Below are 17,061 nucleotides of genomic sequence, written 5' to 3'. Positions count from 1 at the left end.
GAAAGCGAGAGGTGTAGAAGAGAGTAGACGATGGAAGAAGGGCTAGCTTTTTAGCCAAAGGCCCGGCCCAACTCATTTATAGACTAATTCCGTTTGCAATGGCTAAGAAGTATGTATATGATGGATGTACAGACATTCGTTCACCGATCGACCGACACATTCATTAACGAAAGCTGCGACACAAGAAACCACAACAAATCTACATTGATTAATAATAATCCATTAAAGTCGATATAAGTAACGGTATGCATTAAGAAAACAATATATATATAAAAATTAATATGTATACAAAACAAATATTAAATGTATAAATGGCAAAATTTTAAAAAACCCTGTGTTTAAGCTTCTTTGTTCCCCTACGGACCCTCGGTCTTTATGTGTATCTGCGGCCGTGTGTGTGGGCAAACACTTAAAAAAGCTCGTTTCATTGGAGCAAAGGCCCCACATACATACTCAGTACATATGTAGCCCATTTCCGCACCCTGGCTTACATAACCCGCCGCCCCCTCTCTGGCTGGTTGTTGGGCGCATTTGGGTTAAGTAAACACAAACGTCGATAAATGCGGAGGGAGCGGCCGCAGCTTGGAAAGCCGAAATGTGCGGCTGTATCTATCTATTGTGCGACACGAATTTAGCATTAATTGAAATGCTGCAGTCATCGCAGTGTCCCCGCGCTACCGCTTGTTTTCGTTGCCAATTCACATGAATTTGTCATAACGCTGATAAACGACGACTGTGTATAGTGCACTTTTCAAAAAAACTAACCCAGAAACAAAAAATTTTTTCTCTTCCAGGCTTTTTGTTTCTCGTTTCTTCTGTATTTCGCAACTAAAAATAAATTTGATCTAGGCGTAAAATAAATAACATTTTCCTTTGGAAAATCTTCTGGATAACGAGGCTATTTTTTGTCGAGTGTATAGTGTAGAGTAAAAATGCCCACCGAGCTGCATAAGTGTGTGTGGCGTATCTGTGAGAGCGCTTGGAAACAGAATGTGGCACACTTAGCGCTCTGCCGACGTCGCTGCGAAACAGCAAAAAAATTCCCCTACTGCCCTGGCTGTACATTATGTGGCCCCCAATCCGCGTCGCATGTATCCAAAAGATACAAAACGCGAGAGAGCGGCGCTGCAGCTTTGTGGCTCTACATGGCCATTTGAATCGGCTTAGAAGTGTGCGCGCGCCGTGCGAGAGAGCCGGATATGGAGTTTCGTTAAAAAGCTCGCCAGTTCAGTTCAGTCCAGTTGCTCCAACACAGTCACGTGTTTTTTGTATCTGTGACGGCGTATCTTTGTATCTTTGCGGCAAGCTTCTTGGCTGAGTCAGCTATAGCAGCACCATTAGTTGCGAGCACTTTTTGTGTATGCTGCCATTAGTTTTTTCTCTTCTTCTGTCCCTGCAGATACAGATATACATAATTGGTAAAACCCCTCTCCTTGCGGTGGAAAACCCAAGAGCCAGACCGCAGCTGCATTTCTTTGGAGCTATTTGCCCCCTATTTGCCAGCACTCTTGATGACCCAGTTTCAATTTCTCTATGCCCGTTGCACCGCCGCTTTGACCAAAACCCTGTGATTAAGCCCAGTCCAGTCGAATCTGGACTTTTCTTGACCGCACAAATCGAGACTCAGTGAACTGAGGGTCCTCTAATGCTGAAATTGTAGCGGAAATTGCCCGAAAATAAAATCCTGTCACAGAAAAAGTGAAATCGGAAATGGAACACATCCCATTACCAAATATTCCTGTTCGCCTTTGGGAATCGTCAATCATCGCATGTTGACACCAAATGGGAATCCTAATTCAATCACACAGGCGGGTTCGCTATGGGAAATTATTTGGAAATAGGTTCAAAAGTTTAAAGTGATACAAAAAGCATTATATCTCTTTAGATACTCTAAGAGATCTGGTTATCTATAAAATAATACGGTTAAACTTAGCATTACAAAAATGTAAAATTAATGAAATGTTCTTGATGTATATTCAGATGGTATTTAAATCAAAGCTGGCCTTATTATTCTAAGCTCCTTCCATTGGAATAATGTGAGAATATGTATCTGCGTAAATTTTTAATATATTTTCTACTACTCCTCGAAATCGCTTGTTTGCTATTATCATAAACTAAGTGTAATAGAGGTTTTTTTCAAAATTAGGAATTACTGTTTTTTAGAGGTGTCATTACGTGCCATAGCATTACAAAATCGTATATCAACTGGAATAGAATAATAATAATATTATTCGGAATATGCTTCCGAGAGATATGAGAATATTGTTTTTCGCGCAGATGATTCCAGCCCCAATGCAATTGATGTATTTATTTGACAATTAAAGCCCATTAGAGACCGTTAGATATTCATTTTCAGCTTTCACTCAGGGAATACACGGATTCTTGATGAATTCCATTTAAATGTCTTATTTTCTCACTTTTATGATGAAACATGGAGTGGTTGATGACGGACCGTTCTTTCTGGCCGCGATTTTCTCTTCATTTGGCCAGAAACCACCTGGTCAATTGCCTCAGCCCCAAAGTGATTGCAGCTGACTGATTGAGGCTGCCTGCAGGTTTTCAGATGCCAGTTGCCATTGCTAGTTAATTGAATTTGCCGTCAGGTGGCATTTATTGGGGGGCAGCTCCCCTGCTCCACAGGAAATTGCACAGCTTGTCAGTTCAATTAGACGGAATTTGATTTGCCCCATACCCGGTACTGTTTCCCATGCAAGATTCGTTTGGCAATGATGCATTTTAATTATTCCATTTAAGCGAAAAGAGTTTTGCTTATGCCAAGAAAAGCTGGCTGATCCTAGGCAAAGGGCCCGATACCCGCTGCTCTCGCCATCAAAGCCGGAATATTGCTCTGCTCGTAGTTGCCACTGAAGTACTGGGCATAGGGTCCCGAGGCGTACACCGCCACATCGTCTCCTCCGTGAGTTTCCGCATCCAAGGGCGCCAGCGTGGGATACTGATAGTCTGTGTCCGCCACCAGCTTTTCCTTTAGAAGGGCACGTCCCTCAGCACGATTGTATCCTGAGTAGTAGCCAGGTCCATTGGCATAGGACAAAATCGTATAGGGCAGATTGTCATCCGCCAGCTGAGCCAACCCGGTAATCTCCTGGTCACGATACTGCCGGAATAAAGTCAGTTTACAAGTCAAATACCTTTGGTTATAAAAAGGGAAACCTCCAGCTACTCACAGGATAACCATTGATGGACATAACATGAGCATGGTCGGCGGTCACAACGATTAGTGTGTCATCCTCGGAGGTAAGTTCGCGTGCCTTCTGCACCGCCCTCGCAAACTCGGCGGTATCCTCGAGGGATCTCCTGGCAAAGGTATCGTGGTGGGCCATGTCGATACGAGCACCCTCGACGAAGAGGAAAAACCCCTTTTCATTACGACTCAAAACCTTGATGGCGGCCTCCGTGAGCTCAGTCAGCGAAGGATCCGCCAACTGACTACGTTTCCTGTCCCGATCACCGTTGTACGGCAGGTGGTCGTTGGCAAAGAGACCCAAGAGATAGTCCGTGCTCTCGAGATCCACCAGACTGAGTCCCTTGCGACTCCAGACGTAATGGGCTGAGACATTGGCCTCCCTTTTCTGATCCAACCAGCTGCGGATTAAGTGGCGACCGTCGGTACGTTTCCCAGGATATCCCTCTTCATCGTTCACCGTAGTGCTGATGAAGTTCTTGCGCCCGCCCCCAAGGATGACCTTCAGCTGCTGACCCACAGGCTGCTCCACGAGCTGGCGGGCAATATCGATGGTCTGCTCGGGATCGCACTTCCCGTTGGCCACCTCCCAGTCGTTCTCCCAATTGCGATCGGCGATGTGGGCATAAACGCCGGCCGGCGATGCGTGAGTCACCCTGGCTGTAGTGACCAGCCCTGCATCCTTGCCAGCCGCCTGTGCCCACTGGGCTATGCTGAGCACCCGATCCTCCTCGTTTGCGGCGCCATCACAGCTGTACCTGGACACATTGGCGTTCACGCCAATGGTTCCATAGTTCGCCTTCACTCCACCCAAATAGGCAGTGGCCGTGCAAGCGGAATCGGCCACCTGGCGGTTCACGCAATAGGTCTTGGACAAGCCAGTGTAGGGAAATCCCTCGAAGTACACCTGCTCCGCACTGTCGCCCAGCAGGTTCCGGGTGGCCGTGACCGTGTGAACGGACATTCCGTCGCCCAGGAACATAATGACGTTCTTTGCCTTGTTTTTGGTCGCGAACTGCTCCTCGGCCAGTTTCGTTAATAGCTTCTCCTGGGCCTTGTCCACCCAATACTGGGTCTGCTGTTCCTCTGCATGCTTGATGGGATGCGATTCGGCATCGAAGGATCGCCCTCGAGGGTGGTCTAAGCAGAAAACAAAAGCCGCTTATAAAAATAATGCTGAGCATTGCTGGAAGCCATTCCTATAACATAAACCTAGTTCTTTACATTGAGGAAGTTAAATGTTTAAAATACTTTTAAAATTCTAATTGATTAAACAAAATTAAGAAAAATTAGAGTGGGCGTGGCAACATGAATCGACAAACTTGCGGTGCGTCTATGTCTCTGGAGTCTATATGCTTAATCTCAACTTTCTAGCTTTAGTAGTTCGGACGGACAGACAGACGGACATGGCCAGATAGACTCGGCTATTGATCCTGGTCAAGAATATATATACTTAATATGGTCGGAAACGCTTCCTTCTGCCTGTTACATACTTTTCAACGAATCTTGTATACCCTTTTACTCTACGAGTAACGGGTATAAATATTTCTGTATTAATTTTTCTACCAATCCGGGGTTTTCGGTAAGCCAATATTACTATTGCCACTGGTACAAAAAACAGAAGGGTCATAAATAATTGAGTTTGGGTGTACTGTAATATATTAAGGGGTTTAATTAAGTCTTATCTCCACATATGGCTTACCAGCACACATGGGCGATAAGAAGTTATTCTAAAGAACTTAATCTTAAAGTACCTCGTCCTACACGCAGAAACTTACTACCACTAATGTAAGTTAGCAGCTGGAAAAAAGACAAAATCCTTTGGATAACATTGGTTAATTAATCTGTATACTAAATAGTGCCAGTTACTGAATTTAACTAAAGCAAGATACCCGAAAATTTTCCAAATATTTTTAAAACTCTTTTGAGGTATCGCAGGGTTCTAAAGTCCAGGATCAGAGCACTTTACCTCTTTGGCCGCTGACACTTCCGCTCAGGCAGACAGCTATGACGAGGACAAGAATGAATATCCTGGCCATTTTCAGGTAATCCGTAAGCTAACTTGGTGACTTGTGTGGAGGTCAGACCTTTGTTGAAGACTGAACCGACGGACCGACCGAGGAATTGGACACTGCCTCGCAGTTATCGCTCAGTATCAGAGTGAATCTAATCAAAGGAAACTAATCTAGAGGGTTCAATCAAATCATCATTTATGGCTGGCCAAGAATAAATTGACAGAAGTCGTAGGACAGACCAAAACCGGTGCCAAAAGCACTCTCACGTGCCTTGGTCCCAAGCTTTATATGGCTGTGGATAACCGATTGCGTATACGACCTAGATACGTAATCAATCTGAAGCCGGGCAATCCTGTTTCCCTCAACTTTCAAGCTTAGTTATTTGATAATGCCAGTAGCTTTGTAAAACGACGAAAAGGAAATGGCTTCACTGCAACTAGGAAACTTTCTGGTCCAAACTTCTCCTCAAGCGCCTTAATCGCACCTTTGAACCCTTGACCCCGGCAAGTAATTGACTTTGAGTCTGTATAATTGTTCTTGTGTTGTGTGAATTGCATACTTTCGGGCTAGGCTGCAACCACTAACTAATACAAAGAGTAGCCAATAAACTGAAGTGCAAGTTGGTTTTTTAATTCATCATTCTTTTCACAATATAGTCTTAGCCAAAGCCACAATGGAACCTGTAAACTTGATGACCTAAAACAAGGGTTTCGTTAATAAGTGCACTCAGTGCAGTACAGATTGCAACCCACCGATGTGAAGACTGGTAACGAAGGTGCAAAGAAAGGCACCCTTACTGTCATGGGTCGTTGAGCTCGCAGGATAATGAGGTAGACCCTCCTGCGGGTTTCCCGATCCCAAGTATACCAGGCACTACTGTAGGCAGCTTCTCCCAAGGAAAGGCTCTAGAAATGAATGAGGAAAATCAAGGGTCACTCAAGGGATTCGGCCTCACCCACCTCAGTTGACATTTCTGAGCCTCCATAGCAATAGAGAAATATCGCCGAGGAAACCGTGAAGGTGTACACCACGTAGCGGATGATGTTATAGCCGGAATACTAAAGGAATGATTTGTTTGAGGTAGTGCGCATAACACTGAACACTGAAATGACGGTTATTACCAATAGTATATCTATGACGCTGGTGGCTATCACTAGGCTGGCTGATACAAAGTGGACGAAAGTGGGAGCAGCCATGATTCCGGAAAATTCCTCGACAATCTTCTCCATTTCATTATGGCGATCCACGATGTCCTCCAATCGCCGACAGCAGACATTGGATTCCCTCACCGAGGGATCTATAAAGAACATAACCAAATTTATCGCTTACCATATATGTACATAGCGTACCACCCACCGCTTATAGGCTGGAGGGCATCCTGAATATCGTATCTTAAGGCCCGAAGCAAGAAGGCCATGTAGAGGGTAAAGCCAAAGAAAAAACCATCTGTTCCGACAAAGGCGTATACAGTGACCTGACCACTCCAAGTGGAGTAGAGGTAGAAAACTGGAAACCAGGGCATGCGATGCGCAAAGTTGTGGAACCTGTGGATCATCTAGTCAGATATGGGTCTTTACTGACACACATAAAACATCACACACAGCATGCGAAAGGGCATATCGAATTTGAACTCCTGATGCCGCCGCACCCACATTTCCCAAAGCGATCGCAGGACGAAGGCTCCAGTGGTAATGCTGCCCAGGGTGAAGACCAGCATCCCACACCTGGTGACCATAAGATAGTAACTCCGTTGAGCCCCTTTTCTCCGGGAATCCTCCTTCTTTTCCTGCTCCCCGATGAGCAAGCGGATGCGGTCCATCAGATCAGCTACTTCCTGGCGACGCCACCACATCCATCCGAGCTTGAAGAGCGTGGTGAAACTGCAGGCCAGCGGACAGAAGGCATCCATGGCGTCCACGGGACTGGTGCGCAAGTGAATCCAGCCAAAGACGAACTCCGCCTGGCAGCAGTGCGCCAGGTTCACGAAATTGAACACCAACCATGAGAGCTGAAGCCACGATTGCTCCTTGCCAAATCTTAGGCCCAGCAGGCCAAAAGAGTATCTTGTAACAAAGAACAAATGCTTTGCCAGTGGATAGTTACGGCCTAGAAATCGCGGATACATGATTTTACCCGCTTACAGAACCCTTTGCTTATATAGTGCTCCCAAGAACACCTTCTAATGGTTTAATTATTGTTTTGCAGCCAGAACAAACGACACCTGGCCGTGTTTAATGACGGGATTACTGGCAGGACCTATTTGAGTGGGCGACGATCCCTGACGGTCAAGACATGTTATTATGGTAATGAGCCAGCCCTTTTATTTAAAAATAAAAATGTTCCCTTAATCCGATGAAATCATTTGATATGTTTGATTGCTAACTCAGAACTTGGTCTTTTAAAGACAGCTGTCAGGCTCGAAAGTCAGAGCTAAGGTCGTGGGTATTCTTGAGATACATTTGATACATAAAAAGAAAGAAAGCTTGTTTCGACAATCCGAACTTTATATACCCTTGCAGTACCTATATATTAAAACAAAAGCTGGTGTATCCAAATTAGAGCACTTTGTGCTCATTATTAAGAAGTATATTAGTAAAGCTCTTGTTTTCTTTAGTTATTGTACCCCATTTATATTAAGTTAGCTTAAGGTTGAAACTACTCCAAACTAGTGGGACTATGACTATAATGATCCAACAACCATATATAACACGGTTTTATATGTTGTATATACATATGTTTGGGAATTTTTTAAAATATTCAAAATGTAGACCATAGCGGCATATACTCGTACTTGTTCTTAAGAAGAGCGAATATTACATAAGCTCGATTAAGGGAGAAGGTATTCGTCAGGCATTTTAAAGCACTTCTTGGCCTGCGCCCAGCCAAAGCAGCATCCATAAATATGAGCTCCTTTTGTTGTGGGTTTCGAGCATAAATTTGTGTTTGGCCTTTTTGCCGTCTTTTGGCTTGTTGTGGGAAGTTTGCGGGAGTGCCGATGAACCCGCGACGAATCCGAATTTCAAATCAGCAGGAGATGTGGGTCAGGCGATTCCCTTCCCGGATTTGCATGGGATTCGCCGCACACAGATTTATGTTGATGCATGCAACGTTTGCTGGCAACGCTAAGTTGGCCCTATGAGGTGAATCACTATTGATTCAGTCCCAAGTTCTGTGCGAGGCTCACGTTGCGTATGAGCAATGCTGCGTTCTGCTACGGTATTGATTTCCACTTCCAGTAGGGCACTCTTGATTATGATTATGTGGAATGAGGGTGGGTTTGGTCTCAGAGCTTCGTTCTCCGAGCGGAAAAACATCCACCCCAAGGCTGATATCATAGCACCACCCACCGAGAGCCCAAGCCGCAGAATTTCGGCGCCTCGTTTTATGGTTAACCACCCCCGAAAAAACGGCAACAAAGGTGACCCCGACACCGTGCTGAGCCACCCGGCCATCTCCTTGGAAATCTTGCCTGGAAGGGCCCCATCTCATTACGTTTTCCCCACATTTTGCCCCTAAGCCAGATCCTGCTACAGGAAAATGAGGAAAATCAGCACAAGCACAAGCACAGCACAGCAAGTGGAAAAGCTGGGAGTGCCAGTGCTGGAAGCGAGGAAAAAGGAGGCCAGCGTGTCAGCGAGTCGCCAAAAAACAGTTGCAGAACCCGAATGAAAAACCCGTTTTCCCACCAACACAGAAGACACGCTGGTTGGCCCACATTCGCCTTGTGTCGCTGTGGAATTTGGAAGCGAGTTTTCCTAGTTTCAAAGGGGCGGCAAAGGCGGGTGGGCACTTCGAAACAGGTTGATTTTCCTGCTGACGCCGTTGGCCATTAGCCAAATGGGATTTCACACGCTTCCTTTGGGCTCCGCTCTGATGCGTCGCCTCACGTCATGGCCCAGTTGGAGTTGGCGTCGCTGGAATCGCCTTACTCACTGGATTCGGTGCCTGTCAGCACCACCATACATTGGACACCATATTCCAGCCCCCAACCCCTCATCACATCCTGTCATAGGCACCGAGAATAAAGATGATGTAGTAAAATATATATTTTTGATAAGTGAGTGATGCAAAGCAGACAAATCACTTCCTTCCCCTCTCTCCGTTGTACCCAGAAGACATACTCCAGTTAAAGTCACCTAATCATAATCTGAGCTTTCTCCCTGTGTAGCACCCCATCTCATCCGACCCACTCAACTGCCATCATCATCGCATCCAGCTGCAGGCGGGATCAATTATTAAGGCGCCGCTCGGGTTTTATGTGCGACAACCTGATTGACAACCTGTTCAGAGGCTTTCAGCACGTCATCCGAGGGGCATAAACTCATTCACGGTTGACAATCGGTTGGGACAGCAATAACAGCCGAAATAACAGCCTTCAATAAGTTGAAAGGTAATCTAGATATGATTTTCAATAGCTGTGATCTCTTGGAGGGGCTGTGCCTCCTAACAAAAAATCATATATTACATAACTTAAATATGGCTTTTTCAAAGGGTTGGATTGTCAACTAAATTAAATAATACAAAGGTTCGGATGAACTCATAGTTACTATTCAGGAGACGGTGGAACTGGATTTCTGAGAACGAAACCACTGCCCTATAATCTAGATAGACAAAGCGAAGCTTTCGCTTTGGTTTTATAATGTTTTGACATGGCATTCCAGTTGGGTGTGCGTGATCACATGGACACGCCAGAAGCAGTTAACCCAAATGATTTTTATCTGAATGGAAGCATTACCTCCCGATACTTTCAGATGTTCTGCACTAATCCGAGCCAGCTAGTTTCCCTTGGGGTAGTCGACAGTACGTCAGATCAGATGCTTCGTTTTCCGCTGGTTAATTTGCAGAGCGGCGTTAATTATAATTAAAACAGGCCAACTAAATGAATAAACGTATAAATAGCATGTACATGACTATGTGGCCGAGTCATATCTATGTATATCGCACTATGAGTGCTCACACATACGGATAGATATATGTACATATGTACTATTACAGCCTAGCAAATGTACACATGAATATGTGGGGCTCATATCTCCGTTCGCATGGCCGCAGATCGAGCGTGACACAATACAATTTGTGGCGCTTTGTTCTAAGCGCTTGAAACTCTTCGTTCTGCCCCCGAGTTTCCCCCCTCTCGGCTGTGAGCAGACGTGACATAAGCTAAATTGTTTTAAATTTTGTTGAATCGCTTTTCCAATGACTGCCGAGCGTTCTCAGTACGATAAATTGGAACCGCTTCGCATGTCATGTGGTTGAGTGGCTGAGTGGTTGACTGGATGAGGGGGTGGTAGTATCTGGTTCTGGGTGGGTTGAGGTCTGCGGCTTGGGGCTAACTTAGCCAGAAGTAAGATCTCAAGGCGCTGCGTCCTCCCCGCGCCAAAAGTGCAGCGGATAATTACCGACCGAATGTAGTTGTCAGCTGACCGACAGGCACTCCTCCCCCACTCTCCCTTTTTCCCAGGCAAACGAACGCCTCTCATTAATGACAATTAGCGCGGATCGTTGGTGGATCAATGGTGGAGCGGTGGACTCCAGTTTGGCCACATTACAGCCCGAAACATGAGTGTCCATTTCCGCTAATTCGGGGCGACAAATGTGCTGACATCAACATGCTCGGCATTACAAGGCTGCAAATGGGGCAGGGGGTGAAGAGTGGTGGTGGAACCAATTCGACATTAATTAGGGCCCGTTTAATGGAAGAATGTAATCAATGGAAGGGCCAGACAAATGACCAATCTTGCACAAACCATACTTTGGCTGCTTTGAAAACTGTAATATCAGGGTGTTAAATGTAGAGTTTTATCTAATTATTCTAGGTTTTCTTTTGGCGACTTATAAACAAAAACATTGTATCATTCAAATACTAAGCATCCAGATGGTAGTTGTTAAAACATCAACTTTTCTATCTGAAAGGATATAATTTAAAACACGGTGATTGCATTATATGGGCTTCTCCACCATCGCTGTTTCTCTGATAAGTTTTTAGATATAAGAACGTTAACTGCAAATAACGATTTCAGGCTGAATTTTCTTGGGAAACTTCACTTGGCACCTTTCTGCATCCGAAGCAAGCCTAAAGCTCAAAGCTTCACTGGAGCCAAAGTCTAATTTAAAGCAAAGGCAGGCTGCTTCAACCGCAAGAATCCCCATTAATCACACACACTCGGCAAAAGTGTTGTGTTCTCTGGCCGAAGTGAAGTGCGGTTCAAAAGCACAGAGCTCAGAACTCAGAAATTTGAAACTGGCTGCCTTCAAGGCCAACTTCTTATTAAATGCCAAGATGTGAGTCGCCGATGTGAGTGGAAGCCGCACCGAAAAGTTGCAAGGGGCAGCAGAAGGACTGGATTGGGTTATAATTACACACCGAGCAAAGATCAACAGTGGGACGGGCATAAGCTAGTTCAGTTCTATTGGTTTATTGTAAAACTAGCTTTGAAGATCGTCAAATGCAAGATGGCGTCATTTCAGCTTAGCAGCTGATGTGGAATCTACCCGGATGGCTGCTTGAAGAAGGGGTTCGGTTCGGGGGTTGGGGGTGTCGTTGCTAATGAGTAACAAGTATGGGCATATACTACAGTACGACTTCCAAAACCAGAATTTACTAAAATGCTTATATCACTTGAGAGTTGCTACTTTATGTTGTGCTTCCGTTCTAGTGCGATGTCTTATTTCTCAAAAAAGGAAACCCTTTTCAATTCATTTTTGATAACTATGTACGAATAACTCTACTTAAACTAAAACTTCCCTAATTGTGTTTGCTACTTTATCTAACTACCAAGTATACTTACTATTACGGACCTTTAGTTATCATTATTGTAAATTGACAATTGGATAGAGCTAATCGTTCTAAAGTTCTAATGCTCGCTATTAGTAACTAGTGGTTTAGTACAACTATCGAGTATCGGGTTATAGTAGTCGCACTGTAGTTATAGGTATGTCTGTTTGCCTGTCTCTTTCTGACCGCTTTGTTTGCCAGTCGGCTTTGCTTTGTCTCGTTCTCAAGGTCAGCTGCTGCAGGCGTTAGAGAGAGATAGAGCGGCTCGACTCCGGACTGCAAAGTCAAAGTTTCGAATGCAAAAAATAAATTATACATTGCGAATAGTAATAGTAATTGTGTGAATTTCCAAGGTCCAAACGCAATTAACTCGAACATTGTGTATTCTGGGCGAATATAATATCTCTAATCGAGTTGTTAACATGCCAATTCGTATATATATGTACATCTATTTTTCCAAGCGAATGATTCGTGTAATGACCACCTGAAAATACAATTTATAAAATTTTTTGCAAAGTAATTTCAGCGACGGCGAAAATTGCATCACCAGCAATTGCATTTCTTAGTCATATGGCCTAATTATTGGGAAAAATAAGTGCCAGCAAAAGTCGCATGATAAATGGAGATTGTTTATTAGTCTGAGCGACTCATGCTACGAAATATGAATCATTCCATCAATAGAAACTTGATTTTCTACTTCTCCTTTTCGAATAACTAGAAACAACATACAAGCACACACACACACACTCATGCGTAGACATGCGTGTTTACGTAAGTTTCGCTTTTGTGTAGTTCGTATCTCCCCCTCTATGTCTTTCTCTATGCTTCTCCGCCTCTTCCTTGCCCATTGTCGCTCATTGTACAGTTTCATTTGCTGCCATACAACAATAATATATCATTCACTCTTGGCAACAGCAAAAGACCAACAACAAGCACGCGCTGTCGTAACGGTTCTTGGCGCGCCCTCACCCTCCCACCCGTTAGCTTTGCGCTCATACATCCAAAACTTTGTGTGCGTGTGATTATTCGTGGATGGTTGGTGTGGTTGTGTGTGTGAAATGATAAAACATAAAACGTGTAATATAGCGATTGGAGAGGAAAGCAGAGAGAAGAGAGCACAATGGAAAGAGACAAACGGATTCGGTTGAATGGCTGTTGCTGGAAATATAGAGGGCATTTATTCATTTCAATTACAAATTTGTCTGCTTAATAATACGTCACAAAACTATAGGTTTAATCGTGCCATGATGATACGCCCGCAATTTGTATAGGAGAGAGAAAAAGACTGACTATTTAATAAGCACAGTGAGTCCCCGTCTCGCTCCCACATAGGTTGCAGTACGTTACGTTGTTGTTGGCTGATAAATAATAAAAATTAGTCCACTGTTGGTCGACTGAAAACACTCGCGGTCGCAAAAAATTCCATTAGATTGGCGCGAAGAAGCGAAAACCGCGGCAAAAACGCGGCCAACTTTGGTCGCTGTGCAGCTGCAAATGACGCGAGTTGACGAAACACGAAGCGAAACCAAGGCAACAGACTTGACGAAAGCCAAGCTGAACGAACCGAAAGCGTTTCGTTAGAATTCACGCGTGCGTAGGCATGTATGAGTGTTTGTTCCATAAAAATATGACGTCGCCGGAGCTTTTTCGCTCTCTCCCTCTTTGGATTTGGGTGAACAAATATGTACGTGTGCTTGTGTGAATTTTTTCCGACTTGCCGTTTGTCTTCCGATAATGAAAAGCACACAATTACGAGGCCTTAGAAACACGCGAGCGAGCGAGACAGCGACAGCAGGCAGCGCCATTTGCAAGTTGCGTAATTGATTCGGCAAAAGAAATGTGTCATCCAGTTCCTGCTGCCGTCTCCCTCTTTTTAGTTTTGTTCTCCTTCAAACTCCTGCTCTTTACGTAATCCGAGGTTTGATTATACATTAAAAATTTTTTTTGAATTAAATTGCCTGTTTTCTTTAGTTGTTTTTGATATATGGCTCTGCAGGCAAAGTTCACTGGGAAAACCACCACCAATTGGACCGCCGCGACTATTTTCGACGTTAGCAACAGCGTAGGACGCGCTCTCTCTTTCTCTCTCTCTCCACCAGTAGCGCTCTTCTTGGGGTTTTCCCATGCAGGGTTTTTATTTTATACTGGTTTATACTCTACGATTTGTACTTTGTATTTTGTATTCCTAACTGCAAGCGCTGAACCAACCGCACTGTTCGCCGTTCGACGACGAATGAAACGCAGAACGGAAAAACGCGAGCCAAAATCGCTTCCAAACGCGCTAGTGGAGAGTTGGCGTCGACGTCGACGTTGTGGAGAGTTGCGCGCAAGTACAGTGCAGCGCTATGTACTCCGCGCGAGTGCGAGCGGGAGGCAGCACAAAGCTTTCTGTGCTGTATATAAACGTTTATTATGTGCGCCAGTCCGTGTGCGCGAGTGTGTGTGCTGCTTTGTCGCTGACACACATTTGTTGTTGCTGGTTTTCCATTGAAGTGTAGCTTTGTGGCCGTGTGGCGCATTTTTGATGAAATTTTCCGCGTCTCGTTGTTTTTCCATTGAAAGGCAACCTAACCATGTAAATTACGAAAGATAAACCTACAATCTAATTAGAAATCTGCATGTTGGCCAAAGAAAGTGGGTTACTTTGATTAGTTGTAAGGCACACACTTATTCTTGTTAAAACATGTGTGTAAAAGTGTGTCATCACTTGTTATGTACTGAGTACATACGTAAGTATGTATGCATATACCAGTTTTTCCACTGCACACATGCATACACACACATATATGTACATACATATTTCCTTGTGTGCTACTTGCCAACTAGAAACGGAAAACTGAAAACTGGGTTATTGGCGCGCGAATCTCTTGCGAATCGTGCCTCGCCTCTCTCTTGCTACATCCATCTGCTTCTTCTTCCTCGCCCTCCTCTTCTACTTGTTCTTCCATTTTCCACTTGGCACGCAAAGCTGCAGCTGCACCGCTGTGTTTGTTTCTGCTTCCAATCCTACATTTTCGGTTGCCAGGCAACGGGAGCTAAGGGGGCGGTCTTGGAAGTGGGCGGATGTTGATGCAATTTTTGGGATCTTCGCGATGACGACATCAAAATTAAATAAAACGGAAAACAAAAAACACAAACCAGTTCGAAAGCGAAACAAATTTTGGGCGATGACGCCACAGTTGCCGCTGCCTTTTGCGTTTTATGTTTTTATGCTCAAAAATTAAGAGCCGCACGGGAAGAAAACGAGAAACGCAAAAGAAAGCTGGCAGAGAGCTATTGCCGTCCCGCTCGCTCTGCAGACGTGCGTTGCATATGATTTCTTTTAATTTTCGTCTCTGTTTACGTTTACTTAACCACAAAACAGAAACCGAAAAAGACCAGAAAATCTCTTGTCTTTTTTTGGGTTAAAAGTTAATGCGCTCCAGGCACGAATCTTTGGGTTCTTCCCCTCAATTCTCCGCAGAATGTCTTTCAATTACGCGGGACACGCATTGCATCTTAAAAAACATTATTATTTTCAAATTATAAAAAAGCTCGAGAATCTTACTTGTATACATATGTACAAATGTACACGCTTACATACATATGTATGTACATACATACATTTGTAGATACATACATCTTATTGTTCGTAATAACCTTATACTATTTCAACGCTATCATGAATAAGTAGATATACGCAGTAATGTGAGTAATTTTGTTTATCAGATATTTACTACAAAATTTGTTTAATATTTGTTTACTACAAAATCTGCCTTTTTCCATTACAATCATATAATAACAACATATGCATATGCACATAGATGAAGATCCTTCCTATAAAACCACCTTTTTCACGTTTAGCAACTATGCAACTTTCTTTGAATGAGGGGATTAATTACTACCATATGCTTGATTTGCTGTTAGGTGCTCAGTGCACAACGCAAGACGATTTGAAGAACACGACGGTGCTTGGAGCACTTTCAGTGGACTGGCTGGGGAGCCGTCTTGAAACAGGTTTCTCTAGCCCCACAGCAAGACCAGATTTTAAATTGGAGGCGAGCTATAGCCTTGTGGACCGAGCTTTTGAACTTTAAATTCTAATCCATCAGCTGGGGACTGGGAACGAAAAGCCGTACACCTTGAGCAACCCACACGTATTAATTACTAATTAGAGAGTCCGTCGCCGAGAACAGCTAGAAAAATCGCTAGAAAAATCGATGTCGAACAATGCAGCTTCTCAGGCGTATTCGCTGAGTTCTGTAATTTTATGCAATTATCGTGCAGGTCTGCCGTTTGCCAATAGCTATTAATACTAATGGCATGTAGCTGTCCCGACACATCGGCATCTGGTCCAAAGTTGGACTTTAAACATTTAAACAAATGCTATTTGTTCGGGGTATGAGGCGATGTCGGTGGACGTAATGCCAGCGCTGTTATCAACATGCCTACACCAAGGGGTCGACATTCCATAGCTATTTCTTATTGGTTGTAGTAAACGAACCAGTACCAGATCCATACTTTCAATAGTAACCAGGTACGAGTAATAGGGCAGAACTTTCTTTGGACATTTTTGGAAAATATCTGTTTTACTTTTTCTGTACTAAAAAGTCCGTTGAACGAATTTCCCACTTGAAACACAGAACCACAGATGTTTTAAAGCACTGCAGCTCCGACTATCAGATAAGATGCTGAATGGTAGCCATAGAAAGCAATTGGCATCGATGTTGGCCCCGAATCGCCAATACAGGGGTCAGATGTTTCGGAATAGAGACTCCCGACTGTCGTTCGATACTCACTTGGTCCAGGTTGTCCAGGAACTGGTTTATCAGCCAACAAACTGATAAGCGAAATCGCGCGCCACACACCCATACACTCGCCTCCGCGTGAGCAACGCGTCTAATGCCAGCGGATCAAGATTGGCGAATGCCCCATCGGACTCCAACTCGCATTCTGTTCGGCCAAAAACCTATCGTTTCTATATGCGTAACACGGGCCCCACAAAAGCCCCTGCACATGGCCATAAAAGTGTACATAAAGTTAAGTTCTGTATAAGCTTTTTCATGTACTTTGTGCGAGGTTGGTGTGTG

At 44.2% G+C, this 17,061-nt stretch overlaps 2 protein-coding genes across 3 annotated transcripts; both read right to left on the bottom strand.

The window, feature by feature from the left end:
* Nucleotides 1-2,715: 2,715 nt before the first annotated feature.
* LOC6528771 (membrane-bound alkaline phosphatase) lies at nucleotides 2,716-16,859 on the bottom strand. Of its 2 annotated transcripts, none has more exons than XM_039371628.2 (3): nucleotides 16,771-16,859; nucleotides 3,186-4,342; nucleotides 2,716-3,115 (listed from the first exon to the last, which is right to left on the bottom strand). In XM_039371628.2, the coding sequence occupies exons 1-3, from the start codon at nucleotides 16,841-16,843 to the stop codon at nucleotides 2,795-2,797; spliced, it is 1,551 nt and encodes a 516-aa protein (XP_039227562.1). In that variant the 5' UTR covers nucleotides 16,844-16,859; the 3' UTR covers nucleotides 2,716-2,794. The 2 variants fall into 2 exon arrangements, with proteins under 2 accessions (XP_039227562.1, XP_002089805.1); XM_002089769.4 differs by lacking the exon at nucleotides 16,771-16,859 and adding an exon at nucleotides 5,172-5,311.
* LOC6528770 (odorant receptor 45b) lies at nucleotides 5,827-13,345 on the bottom strand. Its single transcript, XM_002089768.3, has 6 exons — nucleotides 6,819-13,345; nucleotides 6,574-6,761; nucleotides 6,339-6,514; nucleotides 6,177-6,275; nucleotides 5,970-6,122; nucleotides 5,827-5,913 (listed from the first exon to the last, which is right to left on the bottom strand). Exons 1-6 carry the CDS (start codon nucleotides 7,340-7,342, stop codon nucleotides 5,863-5,865), a joined length of 1,191 nt encoding a protein of 396 aa, XP_002089804.1. The 5' UTR covers nucleotides 7,343-13,345; the 3' UTR covers nucleotides 5,827-5,862.
* Nucleotides 16,860-17,061: the final 202 nt, after the last annotated feature.

This window comes from Drosophila yakuba, chromosome 2L (assembly GCF_016746365.2).
Source record: "Drosophila yakuba strain Tai18E2 chromosome 2L, Prin_Dyak_Tai18E2_2.1, whole genome shotgun sequence".
In the NCBI taxonomy this organism is placed as follows: Eukaryota; Metazoa; Arthropoda; class Insecta; order Diptera; family Drosophilidae; genus Drosophila; species Drosophila yakuba.
The sequence above is the reverse complement of the archived record's forward strand: the minus strand, read 5'-3'. Positions and strand labels throughout refer to the sequence as shown.